Source organism: Aspergillus fumigatus, chromosome 5 (assembly GCF_000002655.1).
Source record: "Aspergillus fumigatus Af293 chromosome 5, whole genome shotgun sequence".
In the NCBI taxonomy this organism is placed as follows: domain Eukaryota; kingdom Fungi; phylum Ascomycota; class Eurotiomycetes; order Eurotiales; family Aspergillaceae; genus Aspergillus; species Aspergillus fumigatus.
Genome location: NC_007198.1, coordinates 1,297,867 through 1,319,875, shown reverse-complemented (window position 1 = coordinate 1,319,875; position 22,009 = coordinate 1,297,867). Strand labels below are relative to the sequence as shown.

The window sequence follows — 22,009 nt, the reverse complement described above, 5'->3', positions numbered from 1 at the left end:
GTGATGTCTGATCGTCATGAGAGGCTGACAGAAACCATGCGCCGATCACTCCAAGCCACCATACGCATTTTTGTCGTGGTTGTAATTGTCGCGATGGCTATAGTATTCCCATCCTTCGACAAAATCATGGCCTTGATGGGGTCCGCATTATGTTTCACAATTTGCATCATACTGCCTCTCGCATTTTACTTGAAAATTTTCGGTAAGGAGATCGGGATGGGCGAACGTATACTGGATTGGTTTCTCCTTGTCACATCATCGGTCATGGCGGTTATTGGAACTGCCTGGGCTTTTTTGCCACAAGACATGATTTTTGCGAATTGAGCACGGTTCTAATATCCTTTGTTTCCCTTGCCATGGCATCCCTTTTTATTGAACATTGATAGCGAAATTGTTTCGCATCTTCCCAGGATTTAGAATTTCCTTTTTAAATGGCCGAGGCTCGCCCTGTCGGTCATGCTCCCAGAGCTGGAATATCAATTTCGAGGTCTCCTTACTCTTTGCCAATGTAAATCCCATACTGGACAATATGTCTTGCAACCGACTCGGTGTCAGGTACCGCGAGTTTTTGACGCAAGCCAACGGCAAGACCAGAAACAGGCTAGGTCGGATGGTGATTGAGGAGCCAGCCGGGGGTGTCTGTGTCAGAAACCCTACACAACGTTTCAACATATCTCCTCTCCCTGTTGCATTTGGAACGTAGTTAAGCACCAAAGACAAACTGATGATGTGAAACCGATCACCATCGGTGAGGGGAAGAGGCCTCTTCATGAAATCCTGTTTTAAAATGCCTGGCTCCTGAGCATTCAGATCAATCCTCGTGACGTCAAGGTACTGATTTTTAGAGCATGCATTTTCCGTGCTCAGAGCCCCTACTTCAAGCATTCGTAGCTTATAAGGGGAATTTTTTAACTGAGTTAAGCTCGGAGCAATCCAATCCACAAGGACTTTACTCGAGTCGCCGCCACGTTCCAGCGACTGTCCCAACTTGCTGGCAAGTTGATAGCTCTCCAAGCCACCATTTGCTTCGATTCGCTCATCGATCTCCCGGACTAGGTCCTCGTTGCCTGCTTTTAATGCCTGGGCTCGAGACTTCAAGAGACGATGATGGGTCCGAATGAGATTTCGGGTCGCCTTTGCTGAGAGTTTTGGGTTTTGCGCTCTAGCTGTTGGCGGGCGTGTGTGAGAGAGCAGCTTTGGCCTCTTTAACCGCTTTTTAACAGCAGCCATCGTACTTTGAAATACGGAATCAATTGCGGTGGCTTAAGGCTGAGGAGGCTTGAGCGAATCTCTTGAAAAGAGGGATCAAAGAAATCAAGGAGAATAGTGCTCACTCTCCGGATGTACTCGATGTCCACATTCTGCGGGATATTGGACCTGATATGTTCCGAATTTCTGATAGATGGTGAAATGTTACAGATAACAAAACGAAAAATACACACCCTACCTACCGTAGTTACTGAACTGTTTTTCTGTGGGAACCGTACTACTTTTTATTTCCGGATCGGTCCGAAGTGTCGCCGCTTTCTGCTCACTGAACCAGCCAGATTCATGACTGGAGAGAGAAAGTGCGTGTCCTGATCGCTCCCTCAGCAGTCTCAGAGCACTCAGATAGTCTCTGTTTACTCACTGATGATCCTTGCCTGAATTGGTACAGAGTAAGTATGATTATTCACCCTGAAAACCACATAGCGACCTACTCTGTACGCACTGTCATACCCATGGAGGACCGAGGCTGGCAATGAGGGATGACCCCCGCATTGAGAGCAGACATTTATATTAAATTGTGCAATTTGACAATCAAAATTCTTTTCCTTATATATAGAAGATTTCTCACTCTCATGCGAACCAGAAGAACTCCTTTAAACTACCTCGTTGTCATTATCTCATGAGTGAGAGCATCCTTCCTCGCCCCTACTGCATATTGGCCAAAAAAGGGCTGATATAGGTTAAGAATACTCTCTCTGCTAAATATCTTACAGCGTTGGAAGGATCAAAGTATTGGGGCCCTATCTCATTTCCCTTGTTACAACACCATCATACCATTATTAATACTTCAGCCTGCATCTGTCTGATTTTGTATTTGCTCCTGCTCTAGTGCTATGCATCACGGTGATAAGGACCGTCCATCCAGCACCATCACCTACCTGCTAAAGGAAACCATCCTCTCCACAGCTGGATACTACAGGGGCGCAGCCCTGGTCTCTTAAAAGCTGATGTGTTCTAAGGACTCAGTACGCTGCATGGGTTAGGGAATAACTATCTCAATACTTGGCGGTTAGTTCCCTTAGTTAAGAGTTTAACTAGAAGAGATATACGAGCTTCTGGCGGCGGGACTAGACGACAAGGCGTTCCTGGTACAAGGGGCGTATGACGCTGACGGACGTGATTCAATCTTGGGAAGCGGTATTGAAAGGCATTGCAGGGCTTCGTCCGTCCAGAACTTACTTCCTATACCCTCAGCAGGACATCATCAACGATCCCATACTACAGGACGGTTAGGTGCCGTTATCGATACACGGCCAAGGACTTTCATCTTGGGCAGCTGGGACGATTGTTTTATGTAGTGGCCGACTATAGTACGTTTCCAGAGGACACGATGATGGTTGGCATTAATCAAACAAGAATAAGCTGGACGGGCTATGAAATTGGATTCGGAAACCAATTGCACATCACAAACAAGAGTGAAACGGTGGCCAAGAAAGGATAGTTAGATCAATAGGCATCTAGAATCTAGGCTCGAACAAGCCGACTTACCCGACAAATCTTATAGCAAGAAACAAATCTCTCAACACCAGTGCTGTACTCTGCCTACTAAGGCATCGATCATTCTGACAATCTTGGCTGTGGTGTGCGTATATTTGGGTACAAAATGACCGCCATCATGTATGACAGAGGAAGCATTCGCCGAGCAGAGGCCAGCCAACAAATCGCTCTGCTGGTAGAAAGGATCTCTCTTTCCAGCAACATGCAGTATGGGGATGTTAATCCGCAGCGACATCGTGCGAGGATCATACCGCTGGAGTATGGCGAGATCATGCTCCTCCTTGCCGCCACGTGCCCACTGTTCGGGGGTTGGGTGACTTGGGTCAGTGTAATAGCAAAGATACGGACCCCCGGGCCATAGAGACTTGACTTCTGGATCGGGTGGACAGGGATCCAGGCCATCGACAAAAATGAACTCTGTTGTGGCAGTTGATTGATGATTCCAGCGAGTTGGATTCGCAGGATTTGTGAGTTGGTTCCCATTCCATGGAGGGGAGAGGAAGTTCATGGCTTTGTTGTCGTTACAGATGCAAGGTATGAAGCAGACACTATGGAGGAGTATATGTAGAGATAGTGATAACCCCAAAAGGAGGTCTACCTAGACTCCGGGAATTAAATGGATGTTAATGAGGTCCCATCTTTGTCAAGGTTAATCCATGCAAGACATGTATCTCATCCCGGTGCCTTTTGGGCCCAACAGAGAGACTGACCACCAATTTGTCGGGCCTGCCTCGGCCACATTTTCCCAACATTTGCTGTTCTTGGATTGTCCAGGCTGACATGTTAATGATAAGTTGTACCAAGAGAGAAAGACAAAGGAAGTGCTTATTATTATTATTGTTATTAATATTATTATTGTGCCCCCAGTCTGATCACTAGTGCCCATCCCCCATCATCACCTACACCAGATGGCTGTATCTGCCCTGGTTCCCCTGACAGATACAGTCTCTGGTGTACGTTCATCCATTGTCAACTGACTTGATATTACTTCCCTCAGTCTGCGACCTGAGACGCAACCATGGAGAAAACTCCCGATTGTCTTCCCTATAGCCTAAATATTCCCACTCCCTTCGGCTATCGCCCCTCCCTTGTGGCCGGTATAATCTTCATGATCCTCTTCTTGGGGGTAACAATTGTCCATGTGTGGCAGGCCTTTCGGCATAGAAATATCTGGCTTGGGCTAGCCTTCTCCCTAGGTACATTCGGCGAACTTGTCGGATGGTTAGGCCGTACCGTGGCGTATCGCTGTCTGTATTCTGTCAAGCTGCTCGAGATGCAACTGGCCGCGTTAATCATGGGTAAATCTTCCTTTTTTTTTTTTCTTTCACTGCCAGGAAACTATCTATAACTATATGAATAGCCCCCGCCTTCACGACAGCCGGCATCTACGGTGTCCTGGGCCTGATGATCCCAATCATCGGACAGGACAAGTCCCCCTTGCAGCCGAACCTCTACCTCATCATCTTTATGATGGTTGATTTCTTCAGCCTCCTCCTCCAGGCCGTCGGCGGTGGTCTTGCTGGCGCTGCCTTCAGCCAGAACAGCTCCCCCTGGCCGGGAACTTACACGATGGTAGCTGGGATAATCTGGCAACTGGTCTCAACCTGCGTCTTTGCTACATTGGTTGAGTACGTACCGTGGCCTAGGACCGATTGCGCAGAATCAAGCCCTGCGGCGGATCTCGCTGTCGTTGATGATTGCGGTTACGTGTATGGTGGCGCGGGGCGTGTATCGGAGCATGGAGTTGATGAATGGGTGGCGAGGGTATCTGTTTACGCACGAGGTGTATGCAATTATTCTCGATGCGGCATTGATGTTCATTGCAAGTTTGGTGCTGTGTGTTTGGAACCCAGCAGCTTTGGTCCTGGATGCGAGGGAGAATGCAAGAAGGATGCAAGCTGGGGTGGAATTGAGATGTGAGCAGGGTGCAAAGAAGTGATCATCTTAAGATATCTACAGTACATACTCAACGGAGACTCACCAGTGTGTATTATCATTATCAACAAACATACAGGGTGATAACCAAGGGTAGCTGGGAAACTTGGCAACTAATGTTTAACAAACCCACTATCATCCTCTGAACAGTGGATCCAAGAGTGACGCACCAGAATAATGGATGTTTTTATCACTGCTATCACAGCTCTCCTGTCTGAGATGTCTTGATCTAGGCAAGAATTATGCCTGAGAGAGCCACCTTATGGGCATAATGCTCTGTTCAGCCCTATGTAAAGGTTACTAAAATAGCTATCTTTCTTCTTTCACACATCAAGGTATGTCAGTTGTATATCCTGACCTTTGCATGAATTTTCATAAGTTCATAAATGTTAGGAATACAGTAGATGGCCTGTCCCTGTTCTACTTACTATTAGTCAAACAGATAATAACCTTAAGTTATTAACCCTACTTTTACTTCCAAGTGGCCCAGGAAATAACCACTAAATCTATCAAAAGTCACAACACTTAAAGAGATTGCGCAAAGGGTCTCTCAGACTCTTAGTTAAGAGTACGAGTCACCTAAGGGCTTTAGATGTCACGGACTCAAAGCCTCGGAAATTTTATGGTTTGGATTTAGATGGTGAGAAATTACTAAAGGAAGGAATCTAAATATGGCTGTAGTAATAAAACATAAAAAAATGTGTTACTTGTAGCTAAGATTATATACTCCAGGCTGTCAGCCAGAGCTAAGAGGTTGTTGGCGCCTGAAGGCAAACAGCAAGTGCTTGGTAAGCTTGAGCATCCAGCGAGCCCTGACCGCTGCATTAGAAGCCTTGATAGGAGTGATACTGGTTATCTCTAGAGATGTTCTACATAAGCTCTGTTAGGCATTCTTCTCTAGATAGGCATTAGGATTATAACCTCACTGCTTATAATGTTGATGGTGCTCCTCACTATCTCTTCCCATCGTGGGCAGCCGTCTAACTTTTAAGCATTAGAAAGGCCGGCCATAGTAGAAGTCTAGAAGACTGAAAAATAGAAGACTGAAATGGACATAGAAGTAGTAACAGGGTGTGATATCGACAGGTACGTGAATACTTCGGTATGATCTATATGCATATATGGCGATATCTAGTAGTTATTACTTTTATGTATGTAATTGTTTAAGTCACCACACTCCTCATAGCTTAGTTAGAAGTATAAAAGGGAGGCGGAAACCCTTTGATATTTGTGTGGGGGACATGTACATGGCAGCTGCAGGCCTACCCCCAACCCTCTACAATTCAAAGGCTCTACTCCTAGTATAATGAATGTTATCCCATAGGGGAAAGTAAATGGTAAATCCCCACCACCAGCACCTATATAAGAGAATCTAGTATTAAATAAGTCGGCAGGGGCAGCAGATGAGAATAATGATAATTATTCCTTAGATAGTTTGCATATGGTGGGAATAGCTATAAGATATCAAAAGATTGGTGATTACAGTGGCTCACCCACTGTGTGAGTGGGCTAGTCACGGATATGTCTTAAATCTGAAAACAGTTTCTTAGCCTAGCCGAATTTGGACGGAGGGAGCCGATCAGGTCCAGTAAGCGCCAAGAGATCAAATGCTCTCAGGAGGTCAGGTGACGCACACAGTCACTCGTAGGGTTTTCGCTAAGCGAATACTCTCGACATAATTTGACTCTCGACACTGCGACAATCAACACGACAGCGCCGGACGACAGCCATGGCCCCCAAGGTGGAAAACAAGCAAGGTAGGTTGAATCTGACCGAGTTTAATATTTCCTTGAAATTGCAGTTGTGTGGATGGTTTGAGCACGAGTTTGTGGACATGAATATGAGAGTCGCCAAACCACCGCACCTATGCGCGTCAATCTATACAATTTTCGAATCGGCGAGAGCAAGATGCCACGACCGCGCAACGGTTCTCCTCTGGTTTTCATTCGTTCACCTTTGGTGATTTCAATCATTCTGGCGATTCCTCAATTGTGTCGAGATTTCTGGTTCAGGGTCCATGGTCTATCACCAGTGAAACTAACAGCTTCTGGTTTGAATAGGCAAGACCAAGCCCAGCGACAGGGCTGGCGCTGCTGCCAAGGCAGTCTTGAAGGGTACAGGCGTATGTTTGAACTGATCCGTCCGCGAAGCTATATTCCATTATCTGTACTAAGGTCCTGTGGTTCAATCAGGCGCACAAGTCTCGCAAGATCCGCACTTCCACCACCTTCCACCGTCCCAAGACCCTTCAGCTCTCTCGGTCGCCCAAGTACCCCCGCAAGTCGATCCCTCATGAGCCCCGTCTCGACGCCCACAAGGTTGTCCTTTACCCTCTCAACACCGAGAGTGCCATGAAGAAGATTGAGGAGCACAACACTCTGGTTTTCATTGTGGACGTCAAGGCGAACAAGAGACAGATCAAGCTGGCCCTCAAGAAGCTGTACGATGTTGACACCGTCAAGGTCAACACTCTCGTCAGGTATGAAACACTAGTTTTCGTGGTTTTAATGATTCTACCGGAAACAGTATTCTAATCTTTACACAGACCCGATGGATCGAAGAAGGCCTTCGCTCGGCTAACCCCTGATGTGGACGCTCTGGACATTGCTGCCACCAAGCTTGCCATTGTCTAGATAATGGTTTTCTTTGGGTCTGGGCGATTTTTTTTTGTTTTGCGTGGTGGTTCATAAATATCAGTCATAAAAGCTGGCCGCGAGTGCTGCAATGAAGGCTGAATGATCAATTGAAAAAGAATTACTTGAATGCATGATTTCACCATATCTTTACTTTGCGTAGATCTGATCTTATAAGGTTAAGTCGGCCGAGCGGTCGTCCTCTAAATTGTCGGATTGAGCTTACAAGCCTGGTCTCGTTACCAGGTAGATTCAAGCCATGCGCAAACAGCATTGTATACCATTTGAAACAAGATTGGGAGACACTATATCTCCTGACCTATAATACAGAATTCAAGTTCCCATTCCGCGGGGGCGATCCGGGTTTGCCTCGCATAGTTACATAGCAATGAACACATGTTGCCATGACTTGTGGAATGCACTTTCCTCATCATAATGCTGATTAGATCATTGCCCTCGAAGAGTTTCCAGGTGCTTGAGGACGGCGAAGTTTGTGTCCATCCATCGTTCGACACAGTTCTGTGCGCAGCTCTCCTCTCCCTGGCCCAGACGGCCAGAAGAAATCTTTCCAGTGATGCATTTCTTCCAACAGACATCGGCGAGATGGTGAACCGCTGCCCAGACACCGAATTAGTAAAAAATGTTCAGAGAGCCAAATATGACTCCGGATGTATGTTCGCAACATTGTCCCAATGCGAGCAAGGAAGATAATTATGACGAATGTAGCTCAAGGGATCACTTACTCTGCTGTATATTGGATCGCTGAGCCTCGTTTTCCAGAAATTGTGTCAGTTCCTTTCTGTCGGCGTCGCTTAGCTTGGCGATATCATTTTGAGTTTGAGGATCCATTTTCTCTACAAAAGATAGTTGTGGAAGAGAATTTTCTGTGTATGGAGAGTTTTGGGCTGGTTGCAGACAATCTCTCAGGCAACAATCACGATTTTGAGACGCGAAAGATGGAAATTCTGTATGGAGTATTATACTGCAAGCAAAGCAACCTCCTTTTGCAATTTGATCCTGTTAATTGCGAGCGGTGTGGCGCGGCAGAAATGGACCATTGTCATTTTTCCATGCCTGGAGGGGGTGCCATTTCATGTATTATCTACTTTCAGAAATCATAACGCCACCGGGTCCTCTGGAAGACTAAAGCGAAAAACAGCCAGGCTCTTTATAATATCATAGACAATTGGAAATCTCATCGTCATTTTTCTGGACAGTGCCTCTCTGGATCTCGCCAGAAGATCATCATCGAAAATATGCCACCGCTACGAACCTCGCGGAATCGTAAACCACCACCTGCAGGCTTTGATGACATAGAGGACACTTTGCTGGAGTTCAGCAATAAAATGAAAGATGCAGAAAACGCGCCACACGATGGCAAGAAGAAACATGAGATGTTATGGCCGATTTTCCAAATAAGTCATCAGCGTAAGCTTTCTTGATGTGGCGCTTCCGATGGCCATGAGCTGACTGCTTCGTAGGCTCGAGATACATATACGATCTTTATTACGAAAAAGAGGCAATATCAAGGCAGTTGTATGAATGGCTCCTCAAGAACAATTATGCGGACGCCAACCTCATTGCCAAATGGAAGAAACAAGGCTACGAAAAGGTATCGTGAGAGTTCCTGGTTGGCCTCCAAATGTCCCTGACTCGAACCATGTCTATTGACGTTCCGGATTAATCGTGAATGACAAGTGATATGCTAACTTTCGGCATGTTGATTGTATAGCTTTGTTGTCTCCGCTGTATTCAAACGAAAGAGACAAATTTTAATGCGACGTGTATCTGCCGGGTGCCGAAAGCCCAGTTAAAGGAGGATCAGATGATTCAGTGCGTCAGTTGTGGTTGTCGAGGCTGCGCAAGCAGTGACTGATACGTTTTTGGCGTGGAGGAATCAGACATGAGGACATCCAGCATCACCAAGGCTGGTTCTGTGGTTCGATTGCGTTGGTTGATATCTCTTTCGACTGATTGATCTCTCCCTTCTTACTTGTGGAAACGTTTTCTTTCTTTTTGCCTCTGCTGGACGTCGATTGTTCTGTCTAGCTCAAGTTGTCAGACTGCGTCTTCCCACAAGCCATTCTTTCCTGAGCACATGACATGATACCCACTCAAATGATAACTTTCAATGATTTCACGAATTCAGGCAAGAATTTCCCGAATTCTCTTGATGTCCTTTGTTCTAAGAGAAAATCCATTATCAAATCCTTCAATTGAATTCATTCAGATAATAGTCAATGACTCCAAACTAAGCGCCGGTAAGAAAACTGAAATTAGAAGCAAAAGCTGCAAAATCATCAACAGAGTATTCATGTACATCTAACAAATATGGTCATAAAGGTCATCAAAGGGTCATCACAGTTCAGTGGGAATTCAGATCGACACCAGACCACGCCTTTACCCAAACTCCAGGAAATAGCAGTATGTAACCAGACAAAAAGAGAACGGGCCAGACCTAATCACTGAATGAGAACTCCAAAGTATCAACCTTCGTAATTCCCTTTCAATGATCATGAAATGCGCCAACTAAGCCGCTCGTGAATTTACAACAACAGCTCGTGAATTGGGTATCGTGAAACAGAATTCAAAATCCTTCGTTTGTCCCTCTCAATCGAGGGATGTTGTAGCGCCTCAAAATAAAGCAGTATTGCTTCTGATATTTAGTTGAGGTCTTGAGGCGTGCGATTTGGATCTCGCAGGTTCTTCCTTGCTCGAACTTCCAATCTTCTGAAAGCCTTGCAGGAGGTCGACTCCGTCTACTTCCACGGGGCTTTCGTCGAAGAGATGGAAGGAAAAAAAGTCGTCGTGGGTGGCATCGCCAAAGCGCCCATATTCAGGCACTTTCGACGGTGATTCAGGGAACAAGGGACTCTTGGACTTGGCAGGCGACAAAGCCTGCATGCCTATTTTGCTATTGACACTCTCAGAAGTTATATCGGCAAGGATAGTACCGGTCTGGTCTTCAGTATCTGTTCGAGCACGCTTCCCAGGCCGTTTCTCTGGAGAGCCATTTGCTAGTGTCGAGATTCCTTCTTCTGCGGATTCGGCAAAGACATCGAAAGTCGCGTGAAGGTGGTCGCTTGGGGTGTATGTTTCGTCTTGGATTCTGAAAGCAGGACTCCATGGGAGGTCTTCATCTGTAAGGCCCAGATTTTTTAAGGGAGAATTGACCATTTGTTGGATTTTCTTGCGGTGATTCCGAAGGTTTGTGTTGGGAGACACCGACGGCGGGGGCTTAACTGGCTTCTTGAATTTTATCACCGGCGTCAGAGGAGGAGGCAGCATGCTGACGTATTCACCGCGAGCCGGCGAAGACCCCGTTACTACCCCAGCATCTGTGAGCATCCCGGGACGTCTTGGACTGATATCGTGGGAAGAGCTTCGAATTCGTGCTATCTCCTCTTCTGCTCGGCCACGTTTGATACGAGGGGGGTCAATATCCAGGTCCGACGTTAATATATGCCCTGTCTTCTTTGGACGCATTGCCGAAGACTCTAGGGAAGAGAAGTACCCGCTATCGTTGATTGTGGTCGACTCTCGTTGGCGAGAGTGAGGAACAGTGGCGGAAGGTGTGGGATGAGAAGGCGTTGGAGGTGTACCCTGGCGAATAAAGCGAGGGGGCGCGATAGGAGGTGACGAACGTATTGGTTGAGGTGGAGAAGAGCGCAGAGGCGCTTGGGATGTAGCAGCATTGACACCCTCGTCACTCATGTCGTCCTGAAGAGCAGGGTCTGAGGCGGGTATTGTGGCATCAGAAGAAAGATCCACATTCTTAGAGCTCTTCGGCACAAAGGTGTGGTTGGGTGGGGGAATGGCCCATGTTGTCGTGCTGGAACTTTGCGTGTGAGCAGGCTCTCTCTGGGAGGTAACAGGAAGAGGAAGACTTGACATTGTTGCACGACGCAAAGGCTTATCCTTAAGAAATTGAGCTTCCATTCCTGGTTCAATGGCCCAGTAATTCCCCTTGCCAGGGTCATCTTTCGGCCGTTCCTGCTTGATAAAAGCTTTGTTCAGACTGAGATTATGACGAATGCTATTCTGCCACCCAGGATCACTGTGTTTGTAATAAGAAAAAGTATCTGAGATCCATTTGTAAATCTGAGCCAAAGTCAACCGTCGGTTAGGCGCACGTAAAATAGACATTCCTATCAAGGTCGCATAGCTGTAAGGAGGCTTTGTGCCATCGTCTTCAATGGGGGACATCTCCTCAGGGTTCGGAAGTCGCGTAACATCGACGTCTTCGCGTTTCTGCTTCTTGATCGTTCGCTCTTTCAATGGGGCAGCATCCATGAGGGTCCTCTTCAGAGGCTTCGATGCAAAAGATGGTTCAGGAAAATCAGCGAAGTTGTCATTGCAAGATTCAGCCAATTGTCTCTTCTCCTTGGATGACTGTTTTCCATTGTTGGCGCTGGGAAAGGTCGTGAATAGGGCAGATTGTGGCATTGCCGAAGATGAAGATGTGTTGCATGAATATGTGGTACTTGGGGTCCTCTTAGCTGGCGAGTCTGTTGTGAACTTCGGCGGAGCGGGGGCTGTTATGGGAATGAAGCCTAGTTCGCGACGGCCAGAAAGCGAAGTTTTCAGCCCACGAGGTGTCTTCATTGGAGACGGTCGAAGAGCGCTGGAGAGTGGCGGATCAAGTATGCATTCTTGACCGGAGTGGACGTTCTCGGGCGGCTGTAAAGATAGTGACGATGAACATGATGAGCTAAGATGCTGAGAGTGGGATAGAGAACCCTTCTTGTCGTACTCTGCAGCCGGTTCTGGAAGTGGTGGCACAAAGGACCCGGAACGCGTAGGATCCATCTCTAGTAATTGACTGGCAGGAGGAAATTCCACCTGCGTTTGTGCCGCAGAAAATGCTGATCACAATGCGAGAAAGACTATCGCCAGTTGCAATGCGCGCACTCTGAAATGGATATCTGATAGCAGACAAATGTTTGTGAGGTGAGGACGCGATGCACCTTGTCAACTAGGAATTCAAGGGCAGTGGCTTGCGCATGAAATCAAACAAAATAGGTATTAACGCCCAAGGTAAGTAAAAGGCAGAAGGGAAGTTCTACTGGTAGAACCAGGTCGTGAAGGAGGAAAATCGGTGAGTTGGGCTCCAAGGCGCTAAGAAGTACTCATTGAGAGCGCGGCCCAAGTCAAGTTGGCATCGAACCACAAAGGGTTTCAAAGATAGCTTCGAGAGGTGTTGTAGTGAGCAGATAAATCTGTTGAGCACGTCTGATCGAGCAAGAAAGTGGCTGAAGGTGTTTCTTGGGACCTCAAGACAATTCAAGCGACAGAAGAGAAACAGATCCAAGTGGGAAGGGAGGACAGACGGTTGGGAAGACGGGGCTCGACTCTATATCAGATCCCTGTCTGGTTCATTAACTGGCAGGACTGTCTCCAGCCCAGGAAAGGTGGGGCGTAGATGAGATGGTTGACTATTCCTTTGTTATAATTAGTCGAACTGTGGAATGGAAGGAAGGATATGTGCATCACTTCTGCGATGTTGACTGTCGCGGAACCCGCGGGGTGGTATGGTATGGTATGACGCGTCCGCGTCACGCGTCAGGCCTTCCTAAACGGAGGACAGAAACAGAACTCAGAGCAAGGGTCTCCTATATCCTTGAAGTTTTGAAGAAGAGAATAACAGTTACGGCGTATTAGATAGGTATCTTGCTATCTACTTAGGTGTCCTGTATACTGTATCATATGATGGTAACATTTATAGTCATCTTACGTTAAGATGATGATGTGCACCCCTCATATAATTACATATGTACACCTAGGTAAGTAGCTTAAAATAGGGTACTATATAGGTACGACAAGGCACAGGGGTTTCACTTCTCTGACTTTCCAGGCCACCCAGGTATATATATTATCCTACTCGTCTAGAACTCATGACCTCAATTGCTGCTGCTGCTACTAGTTAGTCGTAGCACTGGTACTACTAGTATTTGAGACAATTTGTTATACTATGGGGTTAGACCTACCTACCTGTACTACTAGTATTTGAGACAATTTGTTATACTATGGAGTTAGACCTACCTACCTGTACTCCGTACCTTGCTTTTGAAATCTAGTCCAACTCTCTCTCGCCGCCCCCTTGCGCCCGAAGTCCTCCTTTCCCTCCCTTTTGGTTGTGACTTCTTTGTTCCTTCCTCATCAGCAACAACTGTTCAGATTCCTACCTCGTTCCTTCCGGCCACAGAGTAGGCAACAATGCACTCTGTACAGTATCCAAATTTCGGAGGTGAGAACTCGAATTCGTAACATTCTGTATCCAGTTACTGCCTACTCGCACTATCTCTCAACTACTAAAAGTACCTCGAATTACTCCGCATGTGGGCAGTAGCCCAGTCACTCTGGGTATTTTATAACCTTATCTACATGAAGATCCTCCTCCACCGTTCAGCTATTGTGGGCCTATGGCATTGCATTGCAAATACGGAGTAAGGTAGATCGTAGCTTGATGCTTGATACTACCTACGCCTGCCTTAGGCATGACCATGTTCATTGGCCAATAGAGCATGGACGGTGAACTCTATCAATTTTAACTAAGGGTGGAAGAAGAACAGGGACCCCCGGAAGGGGGTTGGGTTCAGACAATTTGATACAGGGTAGATAGTTCTACCTGGATTCTAGAGCGGTATTGTTGTTTGCATTCTCATTCCAATTAGTGTCAGCTCCATTTTCTATGATCAAGAAAGACATGATGGACATGATGATGTCCATTGACTCCCTTCTCCATAGGAAATTGCAAGTCAGAACGTTGAGTCTACAATTTGATTATATTCCTCCATGAGCCGAAAGTCACCTTCTACGAACTTCACTATGGAGTGGGATAGAAACAGTAGAGAAACAACGAATAAGCTAATGACTAGCATATACGAGTGATGTATTTTAGGGTGTTCCATTCACATGTAACCTATTATCCTAAAAGGATAGGCTAAGACCATGTAAATCACATAAATAGACTATTTAAAATTTCTACGGAGTACATACTATTGACCTCCCTCATTATAATGCCAGGCACTGATTGGTAGAATATTTTTATATACAGAGAGAGAGATAATAATGTACCTTTAGGACAGACTTAAGGTTATGTGTGTGTGTGTGTGTGTGCAGTCCAAGGTGTGCTTGGTACTAGCCAGATTGGTTTGGAGGGTCCCAACATCATTAATTAAACGTTCTGAAACTAGTGGTTATTGAAGGCCGGGCCATAGCTTACATTGAGCAAGCCAACCAGGAAATGCCCTTTCTTTGAAAAAATGAAAGGCCGAGCCTTGGTACTTTAGCCGACCAACTTACAGAGAACAAGATTCTGGCTGCCAATTGAACCGGTGCATGTGAATCAGCGAGTTATGCAGACAGTATAAAGCGCACGTTAGTACAGAGACGTCCTCAATTCTGCTCACATGAACTCCCACGTACAGGAGAAAACCCTCGGGAGATAGATCTATTGATGCTCCTCTCTTAATCTATATACAGTCATTAATACTCAACTCTACAGTAATCATAAAAGAGCACAAACCCATCTATCTGAAAAAGCAAATAGAGTGAACTTAACAGGAGGGGAAACCATAGGAAATCGGAGAGAATGAAGGCTGCATGTGGAAACAAGACAGGGTGAAGAGGGAAGAGCTAGACACTAAAACATGGAGTATCTATCTCTAAGCGGGAGAATGTTAAGGCAACATTGGCGATCGAGGCATACTAACACCAACTCCAAGTAACAAAGCATGGAAAACCAATCCAACCGCGTGAATAAATATAGACAAGTTCGAGTTGCTTTTCCCGTACCATCATGAAACCATTAGTTTGAACTTTTTTTTGGCCTCTAAGGAAGCTGAGAGTCGCTCTCTCGGAGTACTAGAAGTTCATGCAACACTGACTCTGGGAAAGAAAAAGCGCTAGGCGAAGGAAACATATCGTCAGTCAAGGAAAGTAAACATGCTGGTGTGAATTATATTGAGAGCACGGTCTGCGTCCCTTTCTTCGATGACACATGAGATGTTTATTTCGCTCGCACCTAGAGCATGATGCATGCAATTAGCCGGGGGCTTCAAATGAAATCTAATCCAGGAGTACCAAATAAGGACACCTACCCTGTGATATCATTTCGATATTAACATTATTCTCTCCGAGTGTGGTAAACATGCGCCCTGCAACTCCAATCATGTTCTTCATTTGCTTCCCGACCAGGCTAAGGATGGCCATCTCTGGAATAATATCAACTGTACCATATTTCTGCAAGTCATTCAACGCGCCTTTCAGATCTTCGTCGATGATCTGGTACTCGTCTCTACCAACTCCATTGAGGAGAGGCATCTCTGAGTGAAGGGCCATTGACACATGGACCTCACTTGTAGATATCAAATCAATCGAGAGTCTCCAGCGGTCAAGAACAGAGAATATACCAGCAAAAAAGCCATGGGAAAGCGAGCGCTTGTTTGAATGCACATTGATGACGAGTATTTTATGTTTGATTGTGACAGCTGTCGGTCGCTTCGGCCTCTGCATGAGACTGGGGCTTCGCGTTCGGAAAAGCCTGGGATCATGGCCTGGGGTTGTTCTTTCAAGTTCGTATGTCGAGTCGGGGAATATCACAGTCCCATCACCCTTTGGATTCATGACGTTCTTTATACGAATGGGAATTCTAGCGCGGATGACTTGCTCCATGGTGAAAGGATGGATTACTTCGGAGCCGTAAAAGGTCAATTCAGCTGCCTCAGCGGGTGTAATGGCTGGCAGCAGACGCGCGGTTGGGACTTTGCGAGGATCAGCGGTGAAAATCCCGTCAACCTCCTTCCACACCTGCAGCTCTTTGGCATGGACTCCGACTGCAACAAGCGCGGCGCAAAGATCTGTGTAACCACGACCAACTTGATCAAGAAGACCCCCAGGTACAGTCCCGAAGAATCCAGTGACCACCGGCACCCTTCCTTCGCAATCCCTGATCTTTCTGCCAAGAACAGTAGCAAGATTGTTATAGAAGTCCTGGTCGAGGCCTTGACTTCCGATAGGGAAATCAATCACTTCCGCCAGATCCACATATTGTGAATCAACACCACGGTCTTGTAGAAAGGCAGCCATCAACCGGCAGCTAAGTTTCTCTCCTGTACTGATGACTTTGTCCACACAACGCGCACTTATCTCCCCGAGCGTTTGCGCAGCCTCAAGGACCTTCAGGACCCTTTCGCACTCGCCATTGATCTCTGAAATTAACTGGGTTCTGAGGGGTTCAGATTTTATCTGAATCTCAACAACCTGGACATGTTCGAGCCGAACTGCCTCCACCAAGGAAACATACTCGTGCGACTGGGCGTCTTCGGCATCACGGGCTGCTCGCAGGAGTCTATTTAATCATTGTCAATGAGTAAATGATAGATAAATGGAAAACAAAGGGAGAGTAAGAGTGAGGGAGGTAGTGATCCGACTTTTGCGCAGAGATAATTTCAAGATCAACTGATATGACTCACCTGTTCGTGGTACCTTCAGCTTTGGTTGAGCTGCTTCTTGCGGAACATACTACGGCGACTTTGTTTTCTCTGAGACTCGGCCTTGACGATGAAAATAGCAGCAGGAATACAATTAGAAAGCTTGCCATATGCTAGGATTGACATTAAAAAACTTACAGCACAACATGATCAATGATATTTAGGGCAAACTTTCCGACACTGGTGCCCCCAAATTTCTGTACTACCCAGTTTGAACTGCCATTGGTCATTGACAGAGTATAGGGACTCGAATCAGATTGTACTTGGTCTCCCATACTGCTAGGTCGAGTATGACAAGAACACGCTGCCTTGCAAATGCAAGAATTCAACATGTATGATAGTGGTCCTGTAATCGGCGCGGGGAGCAGGGACACCTTTTTAAATAACTTGGCGGGGGTTGCGAAAGCGGAGCACCTACGGAGTAGTTTTTACTTTCGGAAATTTTTGCTGATGATTCATCCCCGAGGGAAGAAGAATCAAAAGAATAGAATAATAAATGAAGAAAAAGCCTTTTTTATGCACCTCTATATCGTTAAATAAGAAGAAGAATGGAATAAGGATATAATGGACAGAATGCAATGCAGTATATCACCATTGTCTATTTAACTATCAATACCAATCGTTAATTATAAGACCATCGTTTGTATTATCTGGATCTCGGAGTCATCGTCTTTTTTGGACCTTGAGGTGGTCTAAGCATCTATCCAGATCTCTATGCCCCAGGAATGGAGGTATATCTTTTCTTGTTTCTACTATGAGACCATAGCGAAGATTATCTTACTTGCCTCTTTCAATTAGTTGCTTTCCGACACTGTAGGTACCTGAGAACTCGGTCAGGCAGCCGCACTTACACTCACCAGTAGCATGTAATAAAATAAATACTGCTTCCACTGCCAAAGTCCTTAATCCCCACGGGAACCATTATCCCCCTCCTCTGTTGGCGGACTAACCGCTCAGAGAAGGTATACAAAAGGATACAACCCTGCTGCTGCGTTTCATAGCAAGTACGCTGACCCCCGTGCCTACAATAATGGGTCAAGACGACGTTCATCACCCAGCCTGTCCATTCTGTCCTTTTTCTGATCTTGATGACACTTTTGTTGCGCAGCATATTGAATACTGTCATCCCGAAGCCGTCGGACAGACTGAGCCTACGTCTGGAGAAAACGGGGATGAAGACCGATCGACTCCCATATACCAACAACCACAAATGCCAGGTGGTGAAAACGTGTATATCAAATGTTCACAAAGCAATGGTGAGATTCTGCCATCTGCTGAAATTCCATATCATCTTGATATTCACGCTGCAGAAGACTTTGCAGTTGACAATGCGCCATCAATCTATTCCAAACGCTCTGTGACAGTGAGCAAGGTTCAAAACCCAATTCTTCCACGCTCTCATAATCGAACTGGCGATGACAAGGTTCCCGAAGATCCTTGCAACGTTTCAGCCCAACCCCGGGTTCGAAGGGGGAGTCCTGACTCATCCTCAACAGGAAACGAGGTGACGAGCCCTCTGCTAGCCAATGTGTCACATCCTGGTAGTGTCAAAAGACTTGGAGTACTATACCCGGACTGGAAGTACTTAGGTATCGCGCTAACTGGGGCACAGCGTGCAGAACTGGGACCGTACGCTCATGAAAAACGTATGCCGACATGGCTTCGAAGACTACTAGAACAAGGCGCAAAGAAAACTCAATCCAACATCATTGGTCCGGATGGAAAGCTTTCAAGATTAGATACAACTGATAATGAGGCCAGCAATGTGATCCCAGTGCTCTCCCAGCTATGCGAACAAGATAAGTCTGTTCAGCGAGCTGTTTTCTGCAGTCCGAATGTCCGTCAGATTTCCAAGATGCCGAGGGAGGGCGGTTTCTGTGGCTACAGGAATATCCAGATGCTCATTTCGTACATTCAAGGATCTCATATCTCCGGTCATGAGCGTTTCACTGAAACGCTGCCGACTATTCTGCAGTTACAGGATATGATCGAACATGCATGGGATATGGGATTCAACAGCGTTGGAAGGGCTGAGACCGGGGGCATTCGCGGCACCAGGAAGTACATTGGCACGCCAGAGGTAATGTCAGAATGCTAAAATCCGATAATTGACAGCATTCTCATTCCTATAGGCACAAGCTCTATTTCTGAGTCTGGGCATAGAGTAAGACCAGGCTCCCCTCAGATATTACGAGACCACAATGCTGACCTTTGGCAGCTGCGAAGCAAGTAGCATTGGAGAGAGCAGAGATTCGCATGCCCACGACGCCTTGTACGCGGCTGTCGCCGCCTATTTCCGTTGCGCATGCTCCTTGGATGGAGATGAAAAAGTCTTTTTGACCAATTTGCCTCCCATATATCTGCAACACCATGGTACCGTCTTATCCATACTGAGTCAATTCTCCATATTGGCGACTGATGCACCACAGGTCACTCTTTGACTATAGTTGGCTTCGAAATCCGGGATGACGGAGGTGCGAATCTTTTGGTCTTCGATCCAATGTTTAAAATCCCTCGGCCAATGAGGCGACTTAATGGACCAAGTACATTGGTATCTCTCGATCCAACCAAGATCCTAAAAGCATATCGGCGCGGTACTGCCTATTTGCAGAAATACAAGGTGTTTGAGCTTCTCAAGTGAGTTCGGCAAGTTTGTCTTGTGGTTGACTACTCTGACTTCTTCAGACTGCGCGTTTCTCAGCCGTTGCCTTCAATTTGATTGAACGCACCCGAGTTTATTGGCGTTTTTTACTCGTTGTGGAAGCGAAACAGGGATTATCATAACTAGATTCAAACTGCATCCTATGGCACGGGCTCGAATAATGCTATATCAGCATATATAGAGTAAGAGGGGCTGTTATTACATCAGCAGGTCTCATTGTACTACCTTGTGATGGACAGGAAAGCAAGGATAGTAATTTCCAGATGACTATTTTCATCATACGCCAAGTGACTCTCTGCAACAGAGTTCGTATGGCATACAAAGAATAGTGATTATTGATATTGACTATTTCCGAGATTTTGCTATCAGGGTTTAGAGAATTAATGAAGCTTCTACATAAGCAGTACCTTCACTGTACCTGTGATTTTGAGTTCGCCTTTGTTGCGAATTTATGCCTGAGGCCCAAAGAAGTGCCGCCCCGCTGAAAAATTCCCCGAACTCCTCGATTCCGTTGCATGGTACCAGACACGACTTAATCATCACTCTTGAGCGGTTGGCACTGTTGCTGGGGCCAGTATGCGAAAATCTCCGAATGTGATCATCACAGGCACCCCTGGTGTAGGGAAAACTGTTCATTGCGAGAAATTAGCGCAGGAGGTCGGCTTGCGACACCTATCGATAAACCAGGTTGCCAAAGATCGAGGTTGCTTCGAAAGCTATGACCAGGATTTGGAAACCTGGATCGTTGACGAGGACAAAGTACGTCGCTGACTTTCGCTATCTGTATTAAAGTCACAACACCTATGAAAATCTTGCCTACGTTCAGGCTTACCCCAACTCGCGCACGTAGACTGATGTGACAGTAGTTACTGGATGCGATTGAAGATGAGGTGCTTCAGGGTGGCTACTTGATTGATTGGCATGCATGCGACTTGTTTCCCAAATCATGGATAGATCTCGTGGTGGTCTTGCGATGTCCGTCGACTTCCATTTTATATGACCGTCTTTCTGCGAGGTACGTGCGTGCTGCTTCTTCCATAACCGCTCTTCATCCTTCCCCTAAACCCGCCCTAACATGATCATGCTTCTTCTAGAAAATACAAGGAGGCCAAATTGCAGGAAAACTTAGATTCTGAGATATTCGGCATCTTGTCAGAGGAAGCGCGCGAAGCTTTTGACGAACAGATAGTCGTGGAGCTCAACAGTGAGGAGGATGATGATGTAGAGACTAACTGTGCGAGGATTTCAGCCTGGATAGAATCCTGGAAAGAAAGCCGACCGGAAAACAGAGAGTGAAACCCGACTCAGGCAGACCTAGTGGCTTTTCTTTAAACTTTCAGCTCCTCATGCCTGCACTATCAAGGTAGAGTCCCATCTTCGAGCCACTGCTTTAGCTTGGCGAGAGCCTTGTACCTGTGCGAAACTCGATTCTATCCCAACAAATCAGCACAAGATGCTTGAAAATTCCGCGAAGACAAATAAAAATGATCAGGGCTGACAAGAAGAAAGTGAGATTGTATCTCCGTTCTTGTGGTTTTCCCCTTAGCTATCGTACCTTTTCCTCCTTATCCATCTCAGCATATGTCATCCCATTATGTTCGAATATGGGATCCCAGCCTGGAATAATTATCAATGCAGAGTCTAATGATCATGAGTGAATTTACTTACCGAAGTTCAATGGGCCTCTCGGCCTCACAATAATACCCTGATCACCGAATTAGATTTGTAGAACACCATCTAGACAGGTGTGCCGTTTACCTCAGTCCTTCCCTGGAAAAGTATTGGTTCTTCTCCAGGACCACGACAGAAAGCAAATGTGCAAACGGCTTCTGCACTTCGGTCCTCGAAAGAGTCAAGCATCTTGTTGAGGCCGTCGTGTCCCAGTGCGCTCAAGAAATGTTTACTATATTGCATGATCAGTTCCGCAGTTCCAAACTTACAATGCACTTGGAGGTAGCTTTACATATATGCGCCTGGAAGTCCTTTTAGAGCGCGGAATCCAAGCGCTGTATCCTCTGTCAAGACAGGGCCGCCTATCTTCATAAAGCGTCAAAATGAAATTTCAGAAACCGGCTTGCAAAATCACATTAATGCAGTCCAGTTCATACCTCTTCTGCTGCACGCCTAGCCTTTTCTTTCGCAATCTCTTCAATGGATCCCTGTATCTCGGGCACCTCGATTGCTTGGCTGTCAATCTCAACTACATTTCCCAGTATCGCTTTCACTTCAGCCAATTTGTTTTTATTACTAGTGATGAAGTTTAGCTTCACCGTAGGTATCATGGCTCTGGTGCTGAGGGGCAAAGTCAATTGAAACGAAGGTGAGCAATGGCTTGTTTCCACTTTGCTCGCGACCGCCTCTACCTTACAGTAAGGTGGGAAAGGCTCCGTACTGTAGTTACTAATGGATTGGTGACTTCCTATTGGGCAATGGCCGCCTCCGTAAAGGAGGATATAGCACAGACAACAGTATGAACTGGGCCTTACACACTCTTCGACATCAGCGAACAAGTATAACAA

At 46.3% G+C, this 22,009-nt stretch overlaps 10 protein-coding genes across 10 annotated transcripts; 6 read left to right on the top strand and 4 right to left on the bottom strand.

Moving 5' to 3' along the window:
• Window positions 1-369: 369 nt before the first annotated feature.
• On the bottom strand, window positions 370-1,230 carry AFUA_5G05660 (25S rRNA (adenine2142-N1)-methyltransferase; the record flags this gene model as incomplete). The annotated part of the gene is made up of 1 exon (XM_748973.1): window positions 370-1,230. One exon carries the CDS (start codon window positions 1,228-1,230, stop codon window positions 370-372), a length of 861 nt encoding a protein of 286 aa, XP_754066.1.
• A 1,642-nt stretch (window positions 1,231-2,872) lies between these two features.
• On the top strand, window positions 2,873-3,368 carry AFUA_5G05650 (uncharacterized protein; the record flags this gene model as incomplete). The annotated part of the gene is made up of 2 exons (XM_748974.1): window positions 2,873-3,088; window positions 3,213-3,368. 2 exons carry the CDS (start codon window positions 2,873-2,875, stop codon window positions 3,366-3,368), a joined length of 372 nt encoding a protein of 123 aa, XP_754067.1.
• A 416-nt stretch (window positions 3,369-3,784) lies between these two features.
• AFUA_5G05640 (putative RTA1 domain protein) lies at window positions 3,785-4,686 on the top strand (the record flags this gene model as incomplete). The annotated part of the gene is made up of 2 exons (XM_748975.1): window positions 3,785-4,064; window positions 4,127-4,686. 2 exons carry the CDS (start codon window positions 3,785-3,787, stop codon window positions 4,684-4,686), a joined length of 840 nt encoding a protein of 279 aa, XP_754068.1.
• A 918-nt stretch (window positions 4,687-5,604) lies between these two features.
• Window positions 5,605-7,618, top strand: AFUA_5G05630 (60S ribosomal protein uL23). The gene is made up of 4 exons (XM_077804758.1): window positions 5,605-6,458; window positions 6,762-6,823; window positions 6,894-7,180; window positions 7,247-7,618. The coding sequence occupies exons 1-4, from the start codon at window positions 6,431-6,433 to the stop codon at window positions 7,332-7,334; spliced, it is 465 nt and encodes a 154-aa protein (XP_077660896.1). The 5' UTR covers window positions 5,605-6,430; the 3' UTR covers window positions 7,335-7,618.
• A 972-nt stretch (window positions 7,619-8,590) lies between these two features.
• AFUA_5G05610 (BUD31 family protein) lies at window positions 8,591-9,210 on the top strand (the record flags this gene model as incomplete). The annotated part of the gene is made up of 3 exons (XM_748977.1): window positions 8,591-8,762; window positions 8,816-8,946; window positions 9,067-9,210. The coding sequence occupies 3 exons, from the start codon at window positions 8,591-8,593 to the stop codon at window positions 9,208-9,210; spliced, it is 447 nt and encodes a 148-aa protein (XP_754070.1).
• Window positions 9,211-9,968: 758 nt separating this feature from the next.
• On the bottom strand, window positions 9,969-12,143 carry AFUA_5G05600 (forkhead box transcription factor; the record flags this gene model as incomplete). The annotated part of the gene is made up of 1 exon (XM_748978.1): window positions 9,969-12,143. The coding sequence occupies one exon, from the start codon at window positions 12,141-12,143 to the stop codon at window positions 9,969-9,971; it is 2,175 nt and encodes a 724-aa protein (XP_754071.1).
• Window positions 12,144-14,167: 2,024 nt separating this feature from the next.
• AFUA_5G05590 (aspartate kinase) lies at window positions 14,168-17,641 on the bottom strand. Its single transcript, XM_748979.2, has 4 exons — window positions 16,967-17,641; window positions 16,811-16,891; window positions 15,437-16,686; window positions 14,168-15,360 (listed from the first exon to the last, which is right to left on the bottom strand). Exons 1-4 carry the CDS (start codon window positions 17,158-17,160, stop codon window positions 15,263-15,265), a joined length of 1,623 nt encoding a protein of 540 aa, XP_754072.2. The 5' UTR covers window positions 17,161-17,641; the 3' UTR covers window positions 14,168-15,262.
• A 52-nt stretch (window positions 17,642-17,693) lies between these two features.
• Window positions 17,694-19,469, top strand: AFUA_5G05580 (C78 family peptidase; the record flags this gene model as incomplete). The annotated part of the gene is made up of 3 exons (XM_748980.2): window positions 17,694-18,913; window positions 19,047-19,201; window positions 19,258-19,469. The coding sequence occupies exons 1-3, from the start codon at window positions 17,859-17,861 to the stop codon at window positions 19,467-19,469; spliced, it is 1,422 nt and encodes a 473-aa protein (XP_754073.1). The 5' UTR covers window positions 17,694-17,858.
• A 597-nt stretch (window positions 19,470-20,066) lies between these two features.
• On the top strand, window positions 20,067-20,786 carry AFUA_5G05570 (nucleoside triphosphates FAP7; the record flags this gene model as incomplete). Its single annotated transcript, XM_748981.2, has 3 exons — window positions 20,067-20,249; window positions 20,357-20,505; window positions 20,585-20,786. 3 exons carry the CDS (start codon window positions 20,067-20,069, stop codon window positions 20,784-20,786), a joined length of 534 nt encoding a protein of 177 aa, XP_754074.2.
• Window positions 20,787-20,848: 62 nt separating this feature from the next.
• Window positions 20,849-21,840, bottom strand: AFUA_5G05560 (non-canonical purine NTP pyrophosphatase; the record flags this gene model as incomplete). The annotated part of the gene is made up of 6 exons (XM_748982.2): window positions 21,599-21,840; window positions 21,454-21,527; window positions 21,249-21,393; window positions 21,159-21,195; window positions 21,046-21,107; window positions 20,849-20,920 (listed from the first exon to the last, which is right to left on the bottom strand). The coding sequence occupies exons 1-6, from the start codon at window positions 21,770-21,772 to the stop codon at window positions 20,849-20,851; spliced, it is 564 nt and encodes a 187-aa protein (XP_754075.1). The 5' UTR covers window positions 21,773-21,840.
• Window positions 21,841-22,009: the final 169 nt, after the last annotated feature.